Source organism: Centroberyx affinis, unplaced genomic scaffold, assembly GCF_046629955.1.
Source record: "Centroberyx affinis isolate AG114_WGS23_722 - 3 ecotype Tasmania unplaced genomic scaffold, CSIRO-AGI_Caff_v1 ptg000046l_1, whole genome shotgun sequence".
NCBI classification, from domain to species: domain Eukaryota; kingdom Metazoa; phylum Chordata; class Actinopteri; order Beryciformes; family Berycidae; genus Centroberyx; species Centroberyx affinis.
In genome coordinates, this window is record NW_027278759.1 from 465,766 (window position 1) to 484,792 (window position 19,027).

A 19,027-nucleotide genomic window follows, 5' to 3' on the forward strand; every position below is an offset into this window, starting at 1 on the left:
TACAAGCAGCCCGCACATAGTTTGCTTAAATTGTTGGACACAACCTTTGCAACGTTTGAATTGTTTATCTTATCACCTGAGTCAGATGGAGACACAGAATTCTGAGTTGGAGTTTCTTATAGAGGGACAGATCCTGCTTGCACTCATCCTTGGAGGGAAAGGCATCCTTCACATGTAGAAGAGGAAAAGAAATTTAGGAAATTTAATAACCAATCAAATGAGAGGAACAATCAGAGGCAATCCCGGGCAGGTGAGATCTCAGCCAACCAGTCAAGCAAACCAACATGAAGCCTATTTGAAGGAGTTCTGAAGTATTTTTTGTCATGCAGGCTGTGATTTAGGCACCAGGATGTCCCACAAAGCCAGCTACTCTCCTCTCATGCGTGCAGACACACCACCACCTGAGCCATGCCATAAAGCGTGTGACGTAGCTCATGACTCCGGTATGAAAGGGCAAAGCCTGCTCAGTCAGGCAGAGAGCGGAGAGCTGCCCGGGTCGGATCCTCCTGATGAGGCGGGCGCAGGTCTGAAAGCTGCTTTTTGGCCGGACAGTGCAGAGGAAAGCTCAGGGATGGAGAGGCTTCTGAGGAAGTGTCACATCAGAAACCAGCTGGTCAGGGAGTGCATGGCTGAATGCCTGGGAGTCTACATCATGATTGTGAGTGTTTGTCTTACTTTTTTATGTTTTAGAAGTCACTTTATGTATTTGATCTTTTCTCAGTTGCTTTGGTTAAGGTAACAGAGGTGAACCACATGTGTTGTCTTTATCCAAACTGTAGTAAGCAGGAGTCTCTTGGGGATTTGCTGACATGTTGGTGTGTAGAGGGTTTGTGTGATAAAATCTCTTATCAGTTTGTCAAAGTACGGCCAAGGATTCAGTGGAACAGATAAAGTAGATGCAACCTCTTTAACTTCAAAATCATATTCAGGTGGATTTGAATTATTACATGATGTGTCCACAACTATTCATGATTCCATCATAGAAACCTGCTGAGGCAAGGACTGTTCCCTGGTGTGTAAAATCCAGGTTTCTGCATTTGTTTGAATAAGTGGTAAAATATAGAATGTGATCCATTCATTCTTAGCGCATGCATACAAAATTAATTGATCACTGTATTCCACAACATGTATTTGATATAGTTTCTTTGTGGTCTGGATTTAACACAAATGAAAAAGGTTTACTCTCTTGTTTTGGTGCAGCTAGTGGATCCACACAATGGATAACCAAGGACTTTGGCCCGAAAGAGAGAGAGAGGGAGAGAGAGAGAAGGAGAAGGAGTGAGAGAGAGAAAGGGGGAGATGGGACAGGAGAGGTGAGAGCGAGGATTTAGGAGAGAGAGCGGTGTAGGAGTTCCCTAATAGTAGATGGGTGATAGTGATTTGGAATAAAAGATGTTTGTCCATCTCTGTTTGCAATGTTTGGGTGGTTTTGTTCCATCTGAACAGTCCAGACTCACGGCCTGTCTCGCCTGCCAGGGCAATTAACAGTTACAACTCGAATCATAAAGCAATACACTTCCTTAGAAATGGGGTCCATAAAAAGTGAAATTACACTGAGGCAGTCCTATAATCATTGCTTACCCATGCCAGAATTGCCTTAACTGTTAAATGTGAACATGATAATCTAAATTAAGCGTTTCTGTTTAAATCAATAAGTGTTATAAATAACATACTTTCTCTATATCTGGAATACTGCAATCTTCAAATACAGTGTAAAGTCTTACAGATTGTATTCAGGTTTTCAGATGTTAGACTGCTCCATACCTTTTTATTTACACTTTTATTTACTAACTGCTCTCCTGTGTGTGTCATGCAATTGCAGCTCTTTGGATGCGGCTCCGTTGCCCAGGTGACGACAACTCAAGATAAGAAAGGGCAATACCTGTCAATCAACCTGGGCTTTGCTCTGGGAACAACCTTTGGGGTCTTTGTGTCTCGTGGCGTTTCAGGTGAGATGTGGATGAAGGATGCAACCAACACAGAACTATATACAAGATTATCAAAGAGTATTTGAAGAGTTCCTTTCCAAAATGCAAAATGCACTTATTTTAATATGGTGGATATGTCATTTCGGAAACAAACTCTTGATTTTATTCTCCTTTTAAGGTGCTCATCTGAACCCCGCTGTCTCTCTGAGCCTGTGCTTTCTGGGCCGACATCCTTGGATAAAACTGCCTTTCTACGTCTTCTTCCAAGTCCTTGGAGCCTTTCTGGCTGCAGCCACTGTTGGCCTGCAGTACTATGGTGAGGCAGCAGCAGTGATCCCTGCAATTAGAATCAGTTTATTTGCCAAGTACGCTGGCTGCACAAGAGTTTGTCTCAGTGGCCTTGAGGCAGAAACATACAAGTAGAGTGCAAGAGGCAATTCCATACATACAACAAACAGCCAACTATACTGTACAACATTCATCAAATATACATTCAAGTTGGTGTGAATTCAGAATAGAAAGTCTGGTAGTGTCTGGACATGTATATAAGTGTGTGTGTGTGTGTGTGTGTGTGTGTGTGTGTGTGTGTGTGTGTGTGTGTGTGTGTGTGGGGTGAGATGCTTGCAGATGCCATCCAGTCGTATAGCGGAGGTAAGCTGACAGTGACGGGTCCCACTGCCACAGCGGCCATATTCTCCACCTATCCTGCTGACTACCTGAGTCTGTGGGGAGGCGTCATGGACCAGGTCAGACCCTGTCACCCCCTTCAGCCACATCAGGCAGAAAGAGAACTCTCTGCCTGGGTGGCACGGTCAGAATTTTGTATTAGGAACATAGAAATCAGTTGAAATTGACTCGCCAAATCAGCAAAAATCAGTCAGGTTTGGATGTCTTGACTTCATGGAAAGAGATGTGTTTTGTAATATTTCCTGAATTTCCCAAAGGGCATTAATAAAGTGATATCTTGTCTTATATTTCACACATTGATTGTATACTGTATAATTTAATGTGGTTGTATCACTGCTGTGGTGTGCTCACATTGCCCCCTATCCATGTGAGGAGAAGTATGACAAACCATGCTGGCAGCTGTCATATTAATGTTTGTCATTGCTGAGGTGTGGTCACCGACTCACCATATCTGTTATCTAGATAATGCGTGATGTGATCTGTGGCTTCCATGCCACAGCGTACAGGCGATGATGTGTAATCAGAATCAGTTTCCTGCACTGTAATTGCACAGAAATTTCTCATGGTGACCTTGGTGCAGAGATAAACTTACAAAAACATCTGAAGCTCTTGGACACATCGTTGGTGACATAACCGGGCGATGTCTTGGGTTTCAAAGTGCGTACAACATGCACAAGATGTGATGTAATGGTACCGTGTTCTCCAGGTGATTGGCACCGCTGCCCTGCTGGTGTGTGTCCTGGCTCTGGGCGACAGTAAGAACTGCATGTCTCCTCCCGGTCTGGAGCCGGTGCTGGTGGGAGCAGTGGTGCTGGTTATTGGTGTCTCTATGGGATCCAACAGCGGCTACGCCCTCAACCCCGCCAGGGATATTGGGCCTCGCCTGTTCACGTACATCGCTGGCTGGGGAGTCGATGTTTTCAAGTTAGTGATGATCTAATTCATTCCTTGACTAAAGACACTGTTAGTGGGAGATTAATGACGATGATTGTATTTTAATCCTACAAAATGTTCTGTTACTGTCTCCCCAGGGCCAGAGGTGGTTGGTGGTGGGTGCCGTTAGTGGCCACCTGTGTCGGGGCGCTGCTGGGGTCGCTGATCTACGAGCTGCTGATTGAAGTCCACCACCCACAGAGTCCGTCTGAGCTGCAGGCCCTGGGTCACGAGGCCACTGAGGGCAAGACGGGGATACAGCTGGAAGGGGTGGAGCCAGACTCTGAAAAACCCAAGGAGGGGCAAAATGGGACCATGTGAAAAAATAAAAAATAAAAACTCCCAAGGTTCGACATAGTTTGGCATTATCTATTACGATAATGTCCAAAACAATAAATTATTTTTATATCTGGGGACTATATAAATGCTATTTATGATGAAGTACACATTGAAACTGCTTGTGTAAATGTGTCATCAATGGCTTAAGTATTGGAACCACTGGGTAAGTCGGTTTTGATTGCAGTAATCTTGTTTTGTAACATAATTTTACATGCAGGCAAAACATAGCCTCTACTTTTTGCTCAGTAATATGAATTCCAGGTGATTATAATAAGAACCTCTTTCACTCCACTGTCCCAATACATTTCAATCTTTAAGCACAAATAATCCTCGGTTATCTCACTTTCCTTCATTTCCCTTCTGCAAGTTGTAAAACGCTGCTCCGAATGAGACGCTTGACTCTGGAGATGAACCTGCTGCATGAGGCAATTTTCTCTCTTTCACACATTTATTTTGAAACAGCACAAAAGTGTATGGCATTTCAGCAAGCAGACCACAACCATGGAAAAGAAAATGACATGAATTTCCACTATTTTGCTATATAAATATGATATGACATATAAAAGATACAAACAAAAAAAATCCACCCATAGGCCTCCTTCACGCGACCATGAAGGCTGGTTTGAAACATACAAAAGAAATGTGAGTACAGCAAGCACTGATTCTGTAGATAAAAAAGAACCGTCTCAAAGAGATAAACATTTGTATTCATACACATTAAGACAACACAACCCCCACGCTCTCCCTCTGCTTTTTAATTACAATGTATAGCTACCTCTGGGGGGGGGGGGGGATTCTTTTTTTAAACTTCAAATCGTTTGGAAAAAAAGGGAACGGTACAAGTACAAATACTATACGTATTCACATTATCATAGCAAGTAACTAAAACCAGAACGCTTTCTTTTAGTGTAATTATATGTATTTACATGTCAAAACTCGTACACATATACTACTGGCAGGAAGCCTTACCTCTCTTGTCTAGCTTAACGGTTAATAACATCACATCATTCACGCTACACAGGTTACAGTATTCCAGTAACCTCGTTTCCTAATAAAATGCCTTCAGAGATTCACATCTCCTCTCTCTGTTGCATGTAAATCACACTACTTCTACTGTTGCATCCAGTAGTAAGATTTGACGCAACTGACTCGCACAAATACCAACAGCAGTAATGCGTTTTGTATAAATAAATATTACAATATCGTTGCAACATAAAAATCAGTGTCTAAAATTCTCCAAACACTCCTCTTTTTGCTTCAGATGTCTACGATCAGCTGGGCACCGACTTGGGAACAGTACTAATCAGCCTCTGACACAGAAATAGGGCTGGAAATACTGATCTGAGGCCAGCAAGAAGAGTGTTTCTTCATACAGTGGGTTTGAGAGAATGAGTTGGATTATTCAAAGCAAGGACTTGAGACAAACGATGAGTGTGAACGCCATGAACAATGTGGAATACAAAAATGTCGGCACGACAGTTATTAGAGTACAGTGGGAGATGTATTGAGGAAGTATGTGTTACATGAAGAGACAGGCAAGTAGCTACAGTCAGTGCAGAGTGAGAGTGATGGTAATGGAAGGACAAGACGTATTAGACAGTATGGCTGATATAAATGCTTTGCTCAGGGGGATTGTTCGAGAGCCTTCCACTCAAGAGTCTATCACAGGTGTGTTCAGTTAGGTGACCAGTAAAATGATCAAACATGCAGTTACAATCGCACAGAGAGGTGCTGTAGATAGAGTAAAACACAGTTTATGGTGGCTAAAAACTGCACAGACGATCCGAAGCAGCTCTCTCCTTATAATCAACATTCATCCTTTTAGAGGAATATTCTACAGCCTCTCTTCTCGGTCAAGCGTGTGACTCTTAGCTCCTCGTCTAGCCGATGTGTCCGTCTCAGAGGCCCCGCCCCCCTCTACTGGGGCTTGTCTGTCTTGTGGGCGGTGATGAAGGCCATGCCGTGGGTCCTGAAGTGGGTGTTGAGGTCCGAGGCTTTGTCAAAACGCCGGCCGCACACCTTACAGCTCAGACTTCCCTCTCCGTCCTCTCCCTGGCCCTGAGGGGAGGGAGTGGGCGACCCGTCGGGAGAGCCGGGGGCGCGCGGGGTGCCGCGGTCCGCGTCGCTCTGGGGGTCCCGCACACGGTGAGTGATGAAGCGGTGCCTGCCGAGAGACCCGGCCGACGCGAAGCAGACGCCGCACTGCAGGCACTGGAAGGAGGCTGTGTCCGCCCGGTGCTGGGGGATGTGACGCTGAAACTCCGCCCCGTCCTCGGTGGAGAAGCCGCAGGGGACGCAGCGGAACACGTTGTCCTCCTCCTCCGGCTCGGGGGCCGCCGCCGACCCCCGGGTTCTCTTAGCCGGGCCGCCGCCGTCCTCGCCGTCCTCCGTGGCGTTTTCTTCCTCGTCTCCCGCCCTGGCTCCAGGAGGTCCAACCTCACCATCTTGCTCTGAGGAGCTGCCCGGGCCGTCTCCTCCGGTGGCTGCACGCTTCCTGGTCTGGGGGGCATCCTAGGGAGACAGGGAGAAAGGAGTGTGTGGGTTGGAGATGAGGAAGACAGTGACACATATAGCTAGGAAGCAAAAGGTGGGGGGGGGGGGGGGGGGTCAAACCTGAATGAACATTGTGTAAGTGCAGTTGGCCTATTCATGTCCACTTGGGTTAAAGAATCTATACTGCATTGTGTTGACTGACCTGTCCATCTGTGGTTCTGTGATGGAGCCGAATGTGCTTGTCCAGTAAGAACCGACTGCCAAACGTGCGCTTGCCTTCTGTGCAATATCTGTAAATTAAACATGCACACACACAAACAGACACAGAGGCTTGAGTTAAGTCCCTATTAATATAATATAAGACTATAATAATATAATATAAGACTAGAGAAAGTACAGGCCTGGTTAACAAACCTGAATGGTTAAAGACCAAAAACCTTGTTAGTGGGAAATCTAAATTGAAAACATTTTTTTGTCATAGATGAGATTTACTTGTCTAACAATTTACAAAAAAAGTTATTTGATAAAAGCCAAAGTGACTCACTGGCAATGGAAGACTCTTTTGTTGCCCTCATGAATGACGCGCTCATGACGCCTCAGGCTGGAGGATGTGCTGAACGTGCCTCCGCAAATGCGACAAGGGAACTTTGGAAGTGCACGCACACACACACACACACACACACACACACACACACACACAGTGAGGGAGAAGAGAGAAAAGATGGTTAGAAAGATGTTGTGTCTCAGTCAATTGTGCTATATTAAGGGGGGAAATTAACACCAGCCACCAGCAAATACTGGTAAATTTAGGTTGTGGCTGTTTTTTAGGATTTTTAATGACTTTAATGACCTAAGCATGGAAATTGAAACAGCAACAGCAACTGTGTGTGTAAGAGAGCATGTAACACCTTGCCATGCTCCATCTTCACGTGACTGAGATAGTCTTCGTTGTCGGTGAAGGTGGTCTGACACTGGGGACAGGTCCACTCTGTGGGGGCAGCGAGGTGACTGCTGCCCCCCAGGGAGCTAGAGAGACTCCCCGGAGCCTCGTAGTCCTCATCCCCATCGTCGTCGTCTTCCTCCTCCTCCTCTTCTTCGTCCTCCTCCTCCTCCTGATCCCGCCCCCAGTCCTCTCCGTCGGAGTTGTCCGTTTTTCCAGAGGATTTGGACTTGGGGCCCGAGGGACCGGATGGGTTGACTGGGATTGTAGCGGGGGCAGAGGCGTCTGACTGAGCCTCCGGTTTGACTGACATGCCTCTGTGAGCAGTCTGAGAAAAAAGTGTGTGATAGAAAAGTGTGAAAATGACGACAATATGAAGGCAAACAGCATTCACATCACACACACACAAATAGACAATTTTGGCACTACTTTCTTCAATAAATAGAATTATTTTGACTCAGTGACTGAGTAACATCAGTCCTGGTGCATATTTGACAGTGTGCGGACAATTCCTTATTCTTATTTTCAAACAGGCTCACAAAAAGATAACCTTGCTCATTTCCATTACTAAAATAACACCCAGAGAGGGACCTTGCTAAGGCCGACCAAAGTATTGTTGTATGCCTTTGTTGACACCACATTCACTGTAGAAAGCACTGAATGGGCAACACATAAAGGCAAAAGGCTCATTTATGAATGGCAGAATAGAATAATGTCATAATGTCTACGGATATCTATCTTAATATCTAAAATCTCTCTAAATATTTATTAACGCTTGTCAGAAAACAAACCTTAATATGCTCCATCATGGAACCTTTCTGAGCATAGAGCTTGGTGCAATCAGGACACTTGAACACGTGCACTTTCTGCTTGGCCAAGTGAGTGTCGAAGTGCATGTACAGCAAGGGCTTTTGGGTAAAAACCGTATCACACATTACACACTTGTAGATCATTCTGCAGAGGGGGAGAAAGAAAGACACAGGGAATTAATATTTCAGTGATCTATTTCCAACTTAAAGTAAGAGGCCTGTATATGCGTGGATAGAAAAAATTCTCTGGTTTGGTAGGTGCGGGAGACGTACTTGGCCTGTCCTCCGGTGAGCGTGGGGTGCTGGGTGCTGATGTGACCCTGGGCGCTGGGGGAAGACTTAAAGGCCATGGGGCAGCTGGGGCACTTGTGGAAGACCTCGCAGTGGGCAGTCTGAATGTGGGACTTGATGGAGTTCAGCCCTCCGAACACAACCTGGCAGCTCGAGCACCTGGACAGACAACAGTATGATGCGTTATGGCTATATTACGAAAATTAAATCATCTTGAATTAAAGTTAACAGTCAGTGATATACACATTTCTGAATCTGACTTGTACATGTGTACCTTAAAACTTCCAATAAAGACGGGGTTTCAAATAGTGGCCAAAAATAGCTGGGGAGTGTGGTGTTTATGCACAAATAAAGGCAGGTCACCAATAAACGGCAGGTAAAAAACAATATGACAGGACTATGTGAAATGTCTAAATTCCTAAAGTATTTATATCCAAAAATATAATTAAAATGACTAAAATATCACAATATATATCACCAAAAACAATGCTGACATGTTTATCTCATTGCCATGGATACAGGCACTGGCACAAGTAACTCTACTGCTTGGATCGCCATACAACATTGCACCTGTTTGTGAGTCAATATGTGACAAAAAGCTTTTTCTGATTCAGTTTTGTGGCTTTGGCAATTTTTATTTCATTCCATTGTGATGCTTATTTGCAAGATTGATGACCAGTATGTTGTGGTAGCCTACTGGTATGTTACCGATAATAAATCACAAGTAGTTTATTGTTTTGCGTGATTATTTCAGCCAGATCTTTATCATCATTCTGATTATTATTATTATTATTACTACAATTATTATTGTTAGTAGTAGGTGGTATCTGACATCAGCTGCCTATACCAGTGACATTTTTATGCTATAGGACTAAAAAGGCAATTATATATATTTGAGCACTACAATTCTTTACTTTTTTCAGTATTATTTTTTTGCATTTTGCCTTTTTTTGACAGTCACAGTGAAAAGAGGCAGGAAAGACAGGGAGAGAAAGAGGTGGATGACATGAAACAAAGGTCTGGGGTTGGATTTGAACCCAGGACGTGGCGTGGTGGTTACATGGTGTGCAACTTTAGCCCACCAAGCCACCAGGACGCCCAATCACTTTCAGGGATACTGGGTACTGTGGACCCGCCAACAGAAATACTGGCCTGTCACTAAATACGGCCTGGTGCTCTCATTTGTTGAGGTAAATGAAGGGTTAGGGTTATTGGAAGTTTTACAGTACGCTTGATCTTCTAACCACTTTCTTTTAGAAATATGTTGACTGCTGGTGCATATAGTTACAATGCTTATGTAGCCATCATGTGATATAATGACAAGTTTTATTTATAGTTTTGGGAGGCCTCTCCAAACCTGTAGCCAATGCGTCTGGCAAAGTGCAGACAGGCCTCCTCCAGATGCGTCTGGAAGCTGGCCTGCCGGGCGATCCCCCCACACTCAGGACAGACATGAGGCGCTCGGTGTTTATGGATCCTCTGGTGGGCGGACACAGCGCACGAGTTAGGCAGCATCATGGGAGGGGAGCACTGAGTACATGTCTGAAACAGAGAAGAAAAGCAAAGTCAAACATCAGAAAATACATTAAATCAAAGAGCATAAAACATTTTGAAGCCTATAATTAATGTATTCAAACTGAGTTAAAATGCTTTTGATTTTAACATGCAGTCAAAAGTGACCATTAGCATTTCATGACAGCAGAAAACAGCAGCAGGACACATACTGTGTCCTCATCACCAAGACTCACTGAGTTGGGGGCAGCTCTGATCTGCTGGAAGTGGGTGACTAGCTCAGCCTTGCCAGAGAACTGGGTTTGGCACTCTGGACATTTGAAATTGCTGTACTGCAGCACCTCGGCCTTCTTGCAAGGCAGAGGCATCAGAGCCTGGGGGCCCTGAGGTGTGCGGCGGACTGGTCTGGGCTGAGCTGCTGCTGGAGAGGTGCTATCCTTCATTGGACTGGAGTTGGCAGAAACGGCAGGGGCCCCAGATGTGGTAGAGGGGGAGGAGACTGGAGGAGAGGAGGATGAAGAGGAGAGCATGCCTGGTCAGCCAGGTGGTGGAAACCAGAGAAGACAAATGGGAGGTGGTCAATGGAGATGAACCACAAATGAATGGTGGACTGTGTGCTGACTACATGACATGTTTTTTTCATGAAACACCATCGACAGACATAACAGAAAACTTTTATATCGTTCTTCTATTATAACCGACATTCCACACAAACATCCAACACACTTCATGCAGAACTTTCTTACCACCAATGGGTGTGGTGTCCTGCTGTCCAATCATCTGCTCCACGGTGACAGGCCTCATGACCAGGTGGGAGCACTGCATGACCAGCCCACGCTCCTTATGCTCCCTGGCATGCAGCAGCAGGCTGCACTTATTGAAGAAGGCCAGCCTCTTAGCACAATGGTTGCAGGTCACCTCGATGCGGAGCGATCGCCGGTCGTAGTGACGAGCCAGGCTGCGCTCCAGAGCGAAAGCGTCTCCGCACTCCAGGCAGCGGTAGCCCGTGGCTGGGAGTGGGAGTCCCCACTCCGGGGGTGGAGGTGCGGAGAGGTCAGGCTTGTAGCTGGGCAACAGGTTCTTACTGTTAAGAATTTTATTGAAAGCCTCCACCAGGCTAGACTGACTGCGGGAGATGACAGCACCTGTACTGTTGACTATGGAAGCAGGCTTGTTTGGCTGGAGGGTGCCGGCTATGATGGTGCCGCTACCTCCGTTAGCCGTCTTAGTGGTGGCAGTGCGTACGCTGATCCCACCAGCAGCAACTGAAAACTTGGGAGAGGAAGTCACAGCGGGAGTCACAGGCAGGGCAGCAGATTTAGTGATGCTGACAGCAGTAGCAGAAACCTTGGCCTTGTCAGATGCAGCCATCTTGTTTTGGACCTTAGTAGCAGCGGCTAGCATGACGCTGCTGGCTGCTAGTGTGGACACCGGTAGAGCATTGAGAGCCTTTACTTTTTGCTGCTGAGATGTTGCTGTCATGTGACCAGGAGAAGCGTCAGTTTTTTGGGCCTTGTTTGCTAGTACCTTGCGTCCCCCAGTTTGAGCTTTAGGGTCCAAGCCTTTCCCTGCAGCAGCACCACCTTTAGGTGCTACCCTAGTGACAGTTCTGGTGATTCCCCCCGTGGAGGTTTTGATGGTCTTTATTCTGACTTTTAGGGGTCGGGATGGAGCCCCAGAAGCAGCAGCTGCTGCTGCTGGGGTGCTTGCTCCTCCTCCTCCTTCAGTGGACGGGGGTTTAGGCTTGCCGTCATCTACCTCCATCTTCTCCTCACCTGTTCTTGTGCTTTCTCCCTTCCCTGTGTCTGCTTTGCCATCAACTACCCTATCTATCCCATTCCCCACTTCCATTTCTTCCTCCTCCTCCTTGGGCTCCCGCAGGTCTGAAGGGGGCGGTGTGGAGGCTACTGCAGGGCTGGAGCATCTCTTGGCTGTAACTTGAGCAGTTGATTTGGGAATCTCTGGTTCAGGACTCTCTGGTGAGTCTCTCTCTTCTATGACATGCTCTGGATGCCTGTCCTCCAGCGGGGGACTCTCTGTGGAGCCAGACTGGGGGGTTGATGAAGTCAGACCGGCACCCGAGGGAGTGTCCCCAGGTTTGGGGTGAGATGCAGTAGAGGATGGGGGCTGGGCGGGGACAGAGTCTGCACTGACAGACTTGTAACGCCGGCTCAGCTGAGGAGGATTGCATGTGGGTGAGTCGGGGCTCTCCTGGATCACCAGGGGACCCCCCAAGTCTGTGTCAGAATCATCCTCCTCTGATTCCCGGGGTTGAAATCCAGCAGGACCACCTTTGGGAGCTCCGTTAAAAGGCTGAGATGAATGCAACGGGTGTGAGGAGAGGGCAGAGGGTGGAGTAGGAAGTAGAGGCTTGGAAGGTGGAAAGAAAGGAGAGGCCAGTCCAACAGACCCACCTGCAGCCAGAGGAGAAGACACAGCCGATAAAGAGGAAGATGAAGGTAACGAGGCTTTGACCCCATCTGCCCTCTCTTGGCCTGTATCCTGCTGTTGCTGGTGCTGCTGCTGTAGAAGCTGCATCTTCCTGGCCCGGCCCACAGGGTCCCCCGACCCCTGCGCCATGAGAGGTTTCAGTCTGTTGAAAATGTTACCACCCTGCTTGTGAGACTTAGTAGCTCCAGTGCCAACTACTCCACCGTCTGAAGACACTTTAGGGGTGTTCACCGACCATGGTGCTCCATTGGATTGGGCCTGGCTCAGGGGTAGGGGTGTGGACACGCCAGACGTCCCAAAACCATTGTGGTTGAGAGCCTCAGATTCAGCCATCCCAGGAGCGCACGCACCAAGCCGAGGACCCACGTCCACCCCTGCAATCACATCAATAGGGTCCTGGTCTGTATCCCCATCCCCTCCATCTACAGTCTCAAGACGCACTTTATTCTTGACAATAACACTGACAATTGAAGTGTCAGCCTGGGGATCGGAGGGACTTGGTGGTCTCATGGATGACCCTACACCCACCACACTGTCTGCCTTCCCCAGAGGTGCACCAGTGGGTCCATGGGGCCCCTCAGCCTCATCCGGGGCTGACTGGATGGCCTCTTTGGCATCGATGTCAGGAATGTCAAATGCTGCCAATAGGTCATCAAAATCTGGGGTCTTCATGTCCCCCATACCGGGATTAAATCCTGCAAAAAATATAAAATCACACAAGATAGAGTATCAGAAAAGAGTAAAATATCCAAGCAAGAATCCGTCTCCATTGTTGTTCATCAGTCATTGCTCTACCTTGCTAGCAATTTAGCTTGCAAACAGTAACATTAGAAAACCTCAAGATGCAAAATGTGCGTAAAACCGCTTATGGTTAATAAGGTGTTGATAACAATATTTTCCAGGTACTTGCAGTTGTTTCATGAACCTTCGACATGCACGCACTGACAAGATGCAGCGGGTTAGCTTGTTATCTGGATAGCTAGCTAAGCTAAACAGCCTGTCCTAGCAATTATGGCAACAACTAACGTTAGCTAGCTAGCTAGCGCGCTAGCGACAGGTTACCGTTCCTGCAACCAAAACCTTCTCTGGGAACAGGTTCAGCACTAATTTGCTATGGATGGTAAACACTATTTCATACATGCTTTCATTGCACACTAATAGTAGGCTACTGCAGTGGTGGCCACCTGATTAACAATACAAATGGGATAGCGTCTCGCAGCAGCGACTTCAGCTATTTTGAGCTGTTCCTTCCCGACTGACGCTGGCTAGCTGGCCGTTGAGCTCCAGCCAAGACAGAGAGGGGTCATTTAGCTAACTAGCTAGCGTACGCCATTAAATGCAATCAGAGCGATTTGCTGAGGTATGGGTTCACAACAATATCAATCAAATGATCATAGGGTCGACGATGTCACAGAAGAGGATAGGTGGGATGGGGTTTTCTGTTTAATATTGCATGTATTTTGATTGTTTACCTGGATATGCGATTCCCGACTATCCTAGCTCGTTTTCAGCTGAAAATGCTGTGCTTCCCGTCACATGACCAAAAGAGATCCTATCAGATTATTATAGCACTAGAAAAATATATCAAAGATGCTCCAAAACGACACGTATGTTTGTTTTCTCCTGGGAAAACATTTATGCATTTTGTTTATTTCTTAACCAGATTGTTTTTAACACCATGCAAAGCCATTTGGAGTATGGTTGTGCATTTTGCATAAAAAAAATCATTTTGATATTTGCAAGTTTACCATTCTTTCACAGTCTTTGTACAGAACTCTGAAAAAATATGTGACCCTGAGGGCAATGAAATACTGAGGGACATCGCATTTCCACATAGCTTTTATTGCAAAAGAAAACAAAGACATGACAGGAGTATGGCTAACTGTTCGGTTTATGAACCCGTCATCACAATACAAACCAATTCTAAAGTCTCTTGGTAGGTCAATCAGTAATTAAACCATGTATGAAAACGTAGGATAAAGAGGGCAAAAGGCATAGTAGGCCCATGTTATACCTTAAAGAAATGAAATCCATAAATGTTATTGGGCAAATTTTACACTCCAAATAGTCATTCAATACTAGAATAATTTTGATTTCTCCTATGTTGGTGTCTGACAAAAAAAGGATGGTATTAAATGTCAGTCTGTGAGTGCTGTCATGCAGGCGCGTCAGTCAGACGATGCATCGGTCATCTTTTCGTATATTAAGGTAATCCTGCATTAGTCTGCAATTGTTCATGTTTTTCTGGTCAGTGTCTGATGTCCAAGTCTCCGTCCGTCCGTCCGTTCCGTCCCTCTCCGCTTCCTCATTTCTTCTTCTCCTCATCCTTTTTGTCGTCCGGCTTGTTCCCAGTCTGGGAGGCCAGGGAGCCCATTGCATTGCGGATGGCCTCGTTGTTGGGGTCGACACCCGGCAGGTTCTCCAAGACACTCTGAAGGAACTCTGGGTCTTGCATCACATCATAGTCATCTTCCTCCTGTCCAATAACAAGAGGGAGCAAAATGAATTAGGGCATTCATGAGGGGAACACAGTGCAAACTGCTGGTGTAAATAAAAAAATAAAAAAACAGTTGGTGCTTTGTTTACAACTTGATTTCAAAGATCATGTGGATAACTCACCTTGGCTGATTCTGCAGTGTCCATTGGGGCTCCTGTGTCCATGTCTCCATACTCTATTACCAGAATAAAAAAAAAAGAAAAAACCAAGGAACATTGATATCTTAACATTCACACATGCATTGACAGCGAACGGCTGAATATGAATGATAGCAAGAGCAGAAATGTGTATGGCAACCAATTATAACTCACCTCCTCCTGCAAGAGACATCTGCATGGCATAGGCGATCTGCTCCTCCTCTGTCATGCTGCTGAAGTCAGGAAGCACTGCTGCGCCTGTCTCAGGCTGAGATACTGACATCTTCAACAAGGCCTCCTCCGATTCTGTTCAAAGAGCCAATCAAAAATTAGTAATAGACCACAAATAGTGTTATGTGTAGAGCGGTATGAAATCCTAGTCCTGCTTCACAAGTGATATAATCTGTTCCTACACCCTCTTCTTACCATCTGCAGTGGGTGTGGGGATTCCTGCCTCGGCTGCAGAGGCAGCAGCCGCTCTGCGGGCCTCTTCCTCCTGCCTCTGTCTCTGCTCCTCCATGGACACACGCAGGGCCTGGAGGGCCACAGAGAAACAACACAGCTTACAACTCTGATTCAAGTTTTCAACCCTGACAAAAGGCACTGAGTACATGAGAACTGGTTTATTTCACCAAAACGTAGGAGCATGGGGAAAGAGTCTGACTGTCTTTCCTTTGTTTGTAGTACTACTGACTAGAATCCAACTGATATGGGATTATTGGATCCCGATAGGAACTTGGAGTGCTTACAACAACTAAGGACATCTCCTAGAAAACAGCCCTTGAATTTCTCTCTCAAAACAATATATCGACAGATGTATCTGTTGAGTCCTAGTACTTACTCTCACCTAGTTGGCACCTCTCCAACATTATCATCTTTATTTTTATACATCTTACCAGGGCCAGCTCTGGGTCAGCACTGGGATCCACACCAAACTCAAAGTCACTGGCACCCAGACCCATCATGGAGCCTCCCTCACCAGCCAGGATGGGAGAGGAGAGCAGGGCATCAGCCAGACTGGGTCCTGGAGGGACAGTAACCAGGTGGGAGCCTGTCCCTTCCTTTCCATTTAGAGTGTTAATGAAGGCAGTCAGCTTCTCCGTGTTCACCTCCTGAAGAAGAAGAAGAAGAGAGAGGAGGATGGAGACAGAGGGTGGGGGCAATTGAAGAGTCCAGTTTTGAATGGGAAGATGTTTTAACTATGGAAATAACCAGACATTACAAACTTTGACAAGAAAACCCATTGAGGTTATGCTTCAATTTATTGTACTCTATTGTAGTACAATGGAAGATGAACCTAGAATTTCTCACCTCTTCTCCAAAGTTGATAATATCCACATTCACTTTCTCTTTTTTCAAGCGCTTCGCCAGTTTAACAAGCTGTAGGAGTGGCAGGTTGGGACAGAAGCAGGGAGAGAAAGAGAGAGATAGAAAGAGAGGTAGAGAGATTGACACTGACTGAGTTGTAGACAGAAGGAGAGAGTCAAAACTAGTGGTGTAACGGACCGTAGCTGATCCTTGATCCGTACGGATCCCCCCCCACGGTTCGGAACGCATATGAACCGCGGATTAATTGCAAAGTTTAACCATCATAGTGTGAAATACAGTTTTACTACCGCTGTTACTTTTTAAAGTAATAATTCCCTAAGTCTCGATGCAGAGTTGCAGTGAAAAGATACACAGACAGATGCTGCTGTGTTTTACTCTGAAGCGCAATGACTGTGTAAGGGAAGAAAAAAAAAAAGGACGAGCGACTGATTTAAAAGCCGTCGCTTTCGCCTCCGTTGACTGAAATCCCGTAGGCTATGACTTGACTTCGGGCGTTTTCAGTGGTGGAACTGGGAAACTGGACATGCTTGTCATCATTGAAATAGATCACAAGATTGTGATGTTTATTTCAACTTGGGCAACATGCTGCCTTCCCTTCACACACAGCTCCGCTCAGAGAAGCTCCAGTCTCTTTACCTGTCTGTGGCAGAGCCTTCAGTGTTGATAGGCTATTACTCATGACATGTAACCAATCAGATCGCGCTGTGGGCGGGACATTGAGCGAGACTACAGAGTGGAGACTACAGACAGAGAGAGGCGGCTGCATCAGAGCCAAAGTAGCATATTTTTAAATTAATTCAATTCAATACTTCAATACTACAATGTGTCTTCAATACGTCAATACTAAAAACACATACATAGGTAAATAAAATATATAAGAACAGCAAAAACAGTTATCACATTTATACATTCAAACATACATAATATAATAAAGTCCTAAAGTGCTACATTCGTTTTAAAGTGCTTGTTGGTTTGTGCTGCTACCTACCTACTTTTAAAGTGCATTTAACCCTAACCCTTTTTTTTTTTTTTTGCTGATCCGAAAAATGATCCGAACCGTGACTCAAAACCGTGATACGATCCGAACCGTGAGTTTTGTGATCCGTTGCAGCCCTAGTCAAAACCATAGTGCACAATTGGTGAAAAAAATAAAAAAATAATTGTGTGTGTGTGTGTGAGTATATATACATATATACATACATATTTCCTTGTGTGGGACTGGCATTAGCCAATACAGGTCTCTAAATTTAGCAAAAAGTGTAACATACTTTGATATAGTCAGTATAACGTATCAGTGATGTCAGATTAAATATGAAGCAAACTCACATCTTTCTCATTGTCCTCCACAGGACTTCCCACAAAGGCAATGATCCTCATCTTGTGGTTTTTTCCTTGTCTGTGCTTTAGGGCCAGCTATGCAGGAAAAATACAACAACAACCACTCAATAACACAAACTCTGATTCACCTATCAAGTAACTCAGAACAGCCTTTGCTTTAAGTTTGAATTGATGGAATAAAATCAAAAACGGCTATGTTACACACATGAGCCACTCTGATGCCTGTGCAGAAGCAGATCTTTCCACGGGGCTGGACAGCATGTAGTTTGGACAGGATGCGGCCAGTATCTGGGGTCAGTGTGGTCAGGACCTCACAGTTACTGCAGTGAAACATACAGAGTCCAACGAAGCAGCATTAAAACATCGGTGGTCATCAGCAACACAATTAAAAAACTACTTGTGCTAGCAAATAAACTAAAGTTATATCCACCATCACTTCGTCTGAATATGATAGTTTGAGTAACAGAGAAAAGCTTACTTTGCCATAGTGATGAGGCCCACATTGTTCTCTGGATTGCTGCGTGTTTTGGAGTGGCAAACAATGTTGACAGCATCTTGCTGAGCCTGTAGTCTCGTGGGTAGAAAGTCTCCATTTCTCATGTACTCACTGTTGTCGACACTGAGGGTAAAATAGGTATGAGTGGTCCTGATGGATCACTTTGCTAACCAGCCACTAGTTAACGTCACATTCACACATTTTGGCCAAGACTTTGTTACGCCTGACAGTTTATACTGACAATGATTTCTAAGTCCAAATTTCATCCTCAATCCCCTGACTGCAAGGTTACGACGAGGAGTCTTTCTCTCTTCACTCCAGCAGTAAATGCAGGCAGAGAACAGCGTTAATAACGTTTGCTAATGCTACAGCTAACGTTAGCTACTGGTAACGCTTATGTCGCTAGTCAAAACAGTCAAATCAGCGGGATTGTCAACTGATGATTTATATGGTTATTGTTGTATTGTAAACAGAAATCTTAATGAATATGACCCTAGATGCCGCAGCTAAACAAATAATTAGGCTAACTGATATAACCTAGCTACAATGACTCAGCCAGTCGAAGCAGCCGGGGCGATGTTGCTAAACGTTAGCTAACAACCTCTGATGGGCCGGTATCAACCCAGTTACAGGGATATTTTCTCGGCATTCAGGCTCAAAAAGTACACAGCCGCATAGTTATTTATTAAACTTTACATGAAACATCGTACTTTCTAACAACAACGAGAATAAAAAGCAATTGTATGATTCTTACCAGACCATAGTACTTTCAAGCCCCATTTTGAAAACTTCTTGTTGCTCTCTGTCGTAATCTTAAAAGCTCACTGTCTATTGGACAACAGAAATT

At 45.5% G+C, this 19,027-nt stretch overlaps 3 protein-coding genes and 1 non-coding gene across 6 annotated transcripts; 1 reads left to right on the forward strand and 3 right to left on the reverse strand.

The window, feature by feature from the left end:
- The first annotated feature begins 349 nt into the window (after positions 1-349).
- Positions 350-3,869, forward strand: aqp10b (aquaporin 10b). Its single transcript, XM_071518409.1, has 6 exons — positions 350-658; positions 1,823-1,949; positions 2,107-2,244; positions 2,556-2,674; positions 3,322-3,539; positions 3,647-3,869. Exons 1-6 carry the CDS (start codon positions 350-352, stop codon positions 3,867-3,869), a joined length of 1,134 nt encoding a protein of 377 aa, XP_071374510.1.
- A 481-nt stretch (positions 3,870-4,350) lies between these two features.
- On the reverse strand, positions 4,351-13,067 carry znf687b (zinc finger protein 687b). Of its 2 annotated transcripts, XM_071517488.1 has the most exons (10): positions 12,768-13,064; positions 10,682-12,701; positions 10,169-10,464; positions 9,778-9,962; positions 8,403-8,579; positions 8,112-8,274; positions 7,281-7,648; positions 6,925-7,029; positions 6,583-6,670; positions 4,351-6,398 (listed from the first exon to the last, which is right to left on the reverse strand). In XM_071517488.1, exons 1-10 carry the CDS (start codon positions 13,062-13,064, stop codon positions 5,805-5,807), a joined length of 4,293 nt encoding a protein of 1,430 aa, XP_071373589.1. In that variant the 3' UTR covers positions 4,351-5,804. The 2 variants fall into 2 exon arrangements, with proteins under 2 accessions (XP_071373589.1, XP_071373598.1); XM_071517497.1 differs by having other exon boundaries at positions 6,925-7,025; positions 7,289-7,648; positions 10,679-13,067.
- LOC139643308 (small nucleolar RNA SNORA13) lies at positions 7,835-8,000 on the reverse strand. The gene has a single exon (XR_011695072.1). It is a non-coding gene; the product is annotated as a small nucleolar RNA SNORA13 (small nucleolar RNA).
- Positions 13,068-14,209: 1,142 nt separating the features above from the next.
- LOC139642613 (26S proteasome non-ATPase regulatory subunit 4) lies at positions 14,210-18,982 on the reverse strand. 2 transcript variants are annotated; one of them, XM_071517538.1, is made up of 10 exons: positions 18,935-18,982; positions 18,163-18,303; positions 17,890-18,004; positions 17,673-17,759; positions 16,329-16,397; positions 15,914-16,129; positions 15,444-15,552; positions 15,192-15,323; positions 15,003-15,055; positions 14,210-14,859 (listed from the first exon to the last, which is right to left on the reverse strand). In XM_071517538.1, exons 1-10 carry the CDS (start codon positions 18,958-18,960, stop codon positions 14,689-14,691), a joined length of 1,119 nt encoding a protein of 372 aa, XP_071373639.1. In that variant the 5' UTR covers positions 18,961-18,982; the 3' UTR covers positions 14,210-14,688. The 2 variants fall into 2 exon arrangements, with proteins under 2 accessions (XP_071373639.1, XP_071373648.1); XM_071517547.1 differs by having other exon boundaries at positions 15,192-15,325; positions 15,437-15,552.
- Positions 18,983-19,027: the final 45 nt, after the last annotated feature.

Coding starts and splice junctions, on each gene's coding strand:
- znf687b (XM_071517497.1), bottom strand. CDS start 13,064: ATGGGGGACATGAAGACCCCAGATTTTGATGACCTATTGGCAGCATTT. Junction 7,026..7,288: donor TGAAGATGGAGCATGGCAAG/GTGTTACATGCT, acceptor GCACTTCCAAAG/TTCCCTTGTCGCATTTGCGG. Junction 6,671..6,924: donor AAAAGAGTCTTCCATTGCCA/GTGAGTCACTTT, acceptor TTTAATTTACAG/ATATTGCACAGAAGGCAAGC.
- LOC139642613 (XM_071517547.1), bottom strand. CDS start 18,960: ATGGGGCTTGAAAGTACTATGGTCTG. Junction 15,553..15,913: donor CTGACCCAGAGCTGGCCCTG/GTAAGATGTATA, acceptor GTGGCCCTCCAG/GCCCTGCGTGTGTCCATGGA. Junction 15,326..15,436: donor CCCACTGCAGATGGTAAGAA/GAGGGTGTAGGA, acceptor GGCTCTTTGAAC/AGAATCGGAGGAGGCCTTGT.
- aqp10b (XM_071518409.1), top strand. CDS start 350: ATGTCCCACAAAGCCAGCTACTCTCCTCTCATGCGTGCAGACACACCA. Junction 659..1,822: donor TGGGAGTCTACATCATGATT/GTGAGTGTTTGT, acceptor ATGCAATTGCAG/CTCTTTGGATGCGGCTCCGT. Junction 1,950..2,106: donor TGTGTCTCGTGGCGTTTCAG/GTGAGATGTGGA, acceptor TCTCCTTTTAAG/GTGCTCATCTGAACCCCGCT.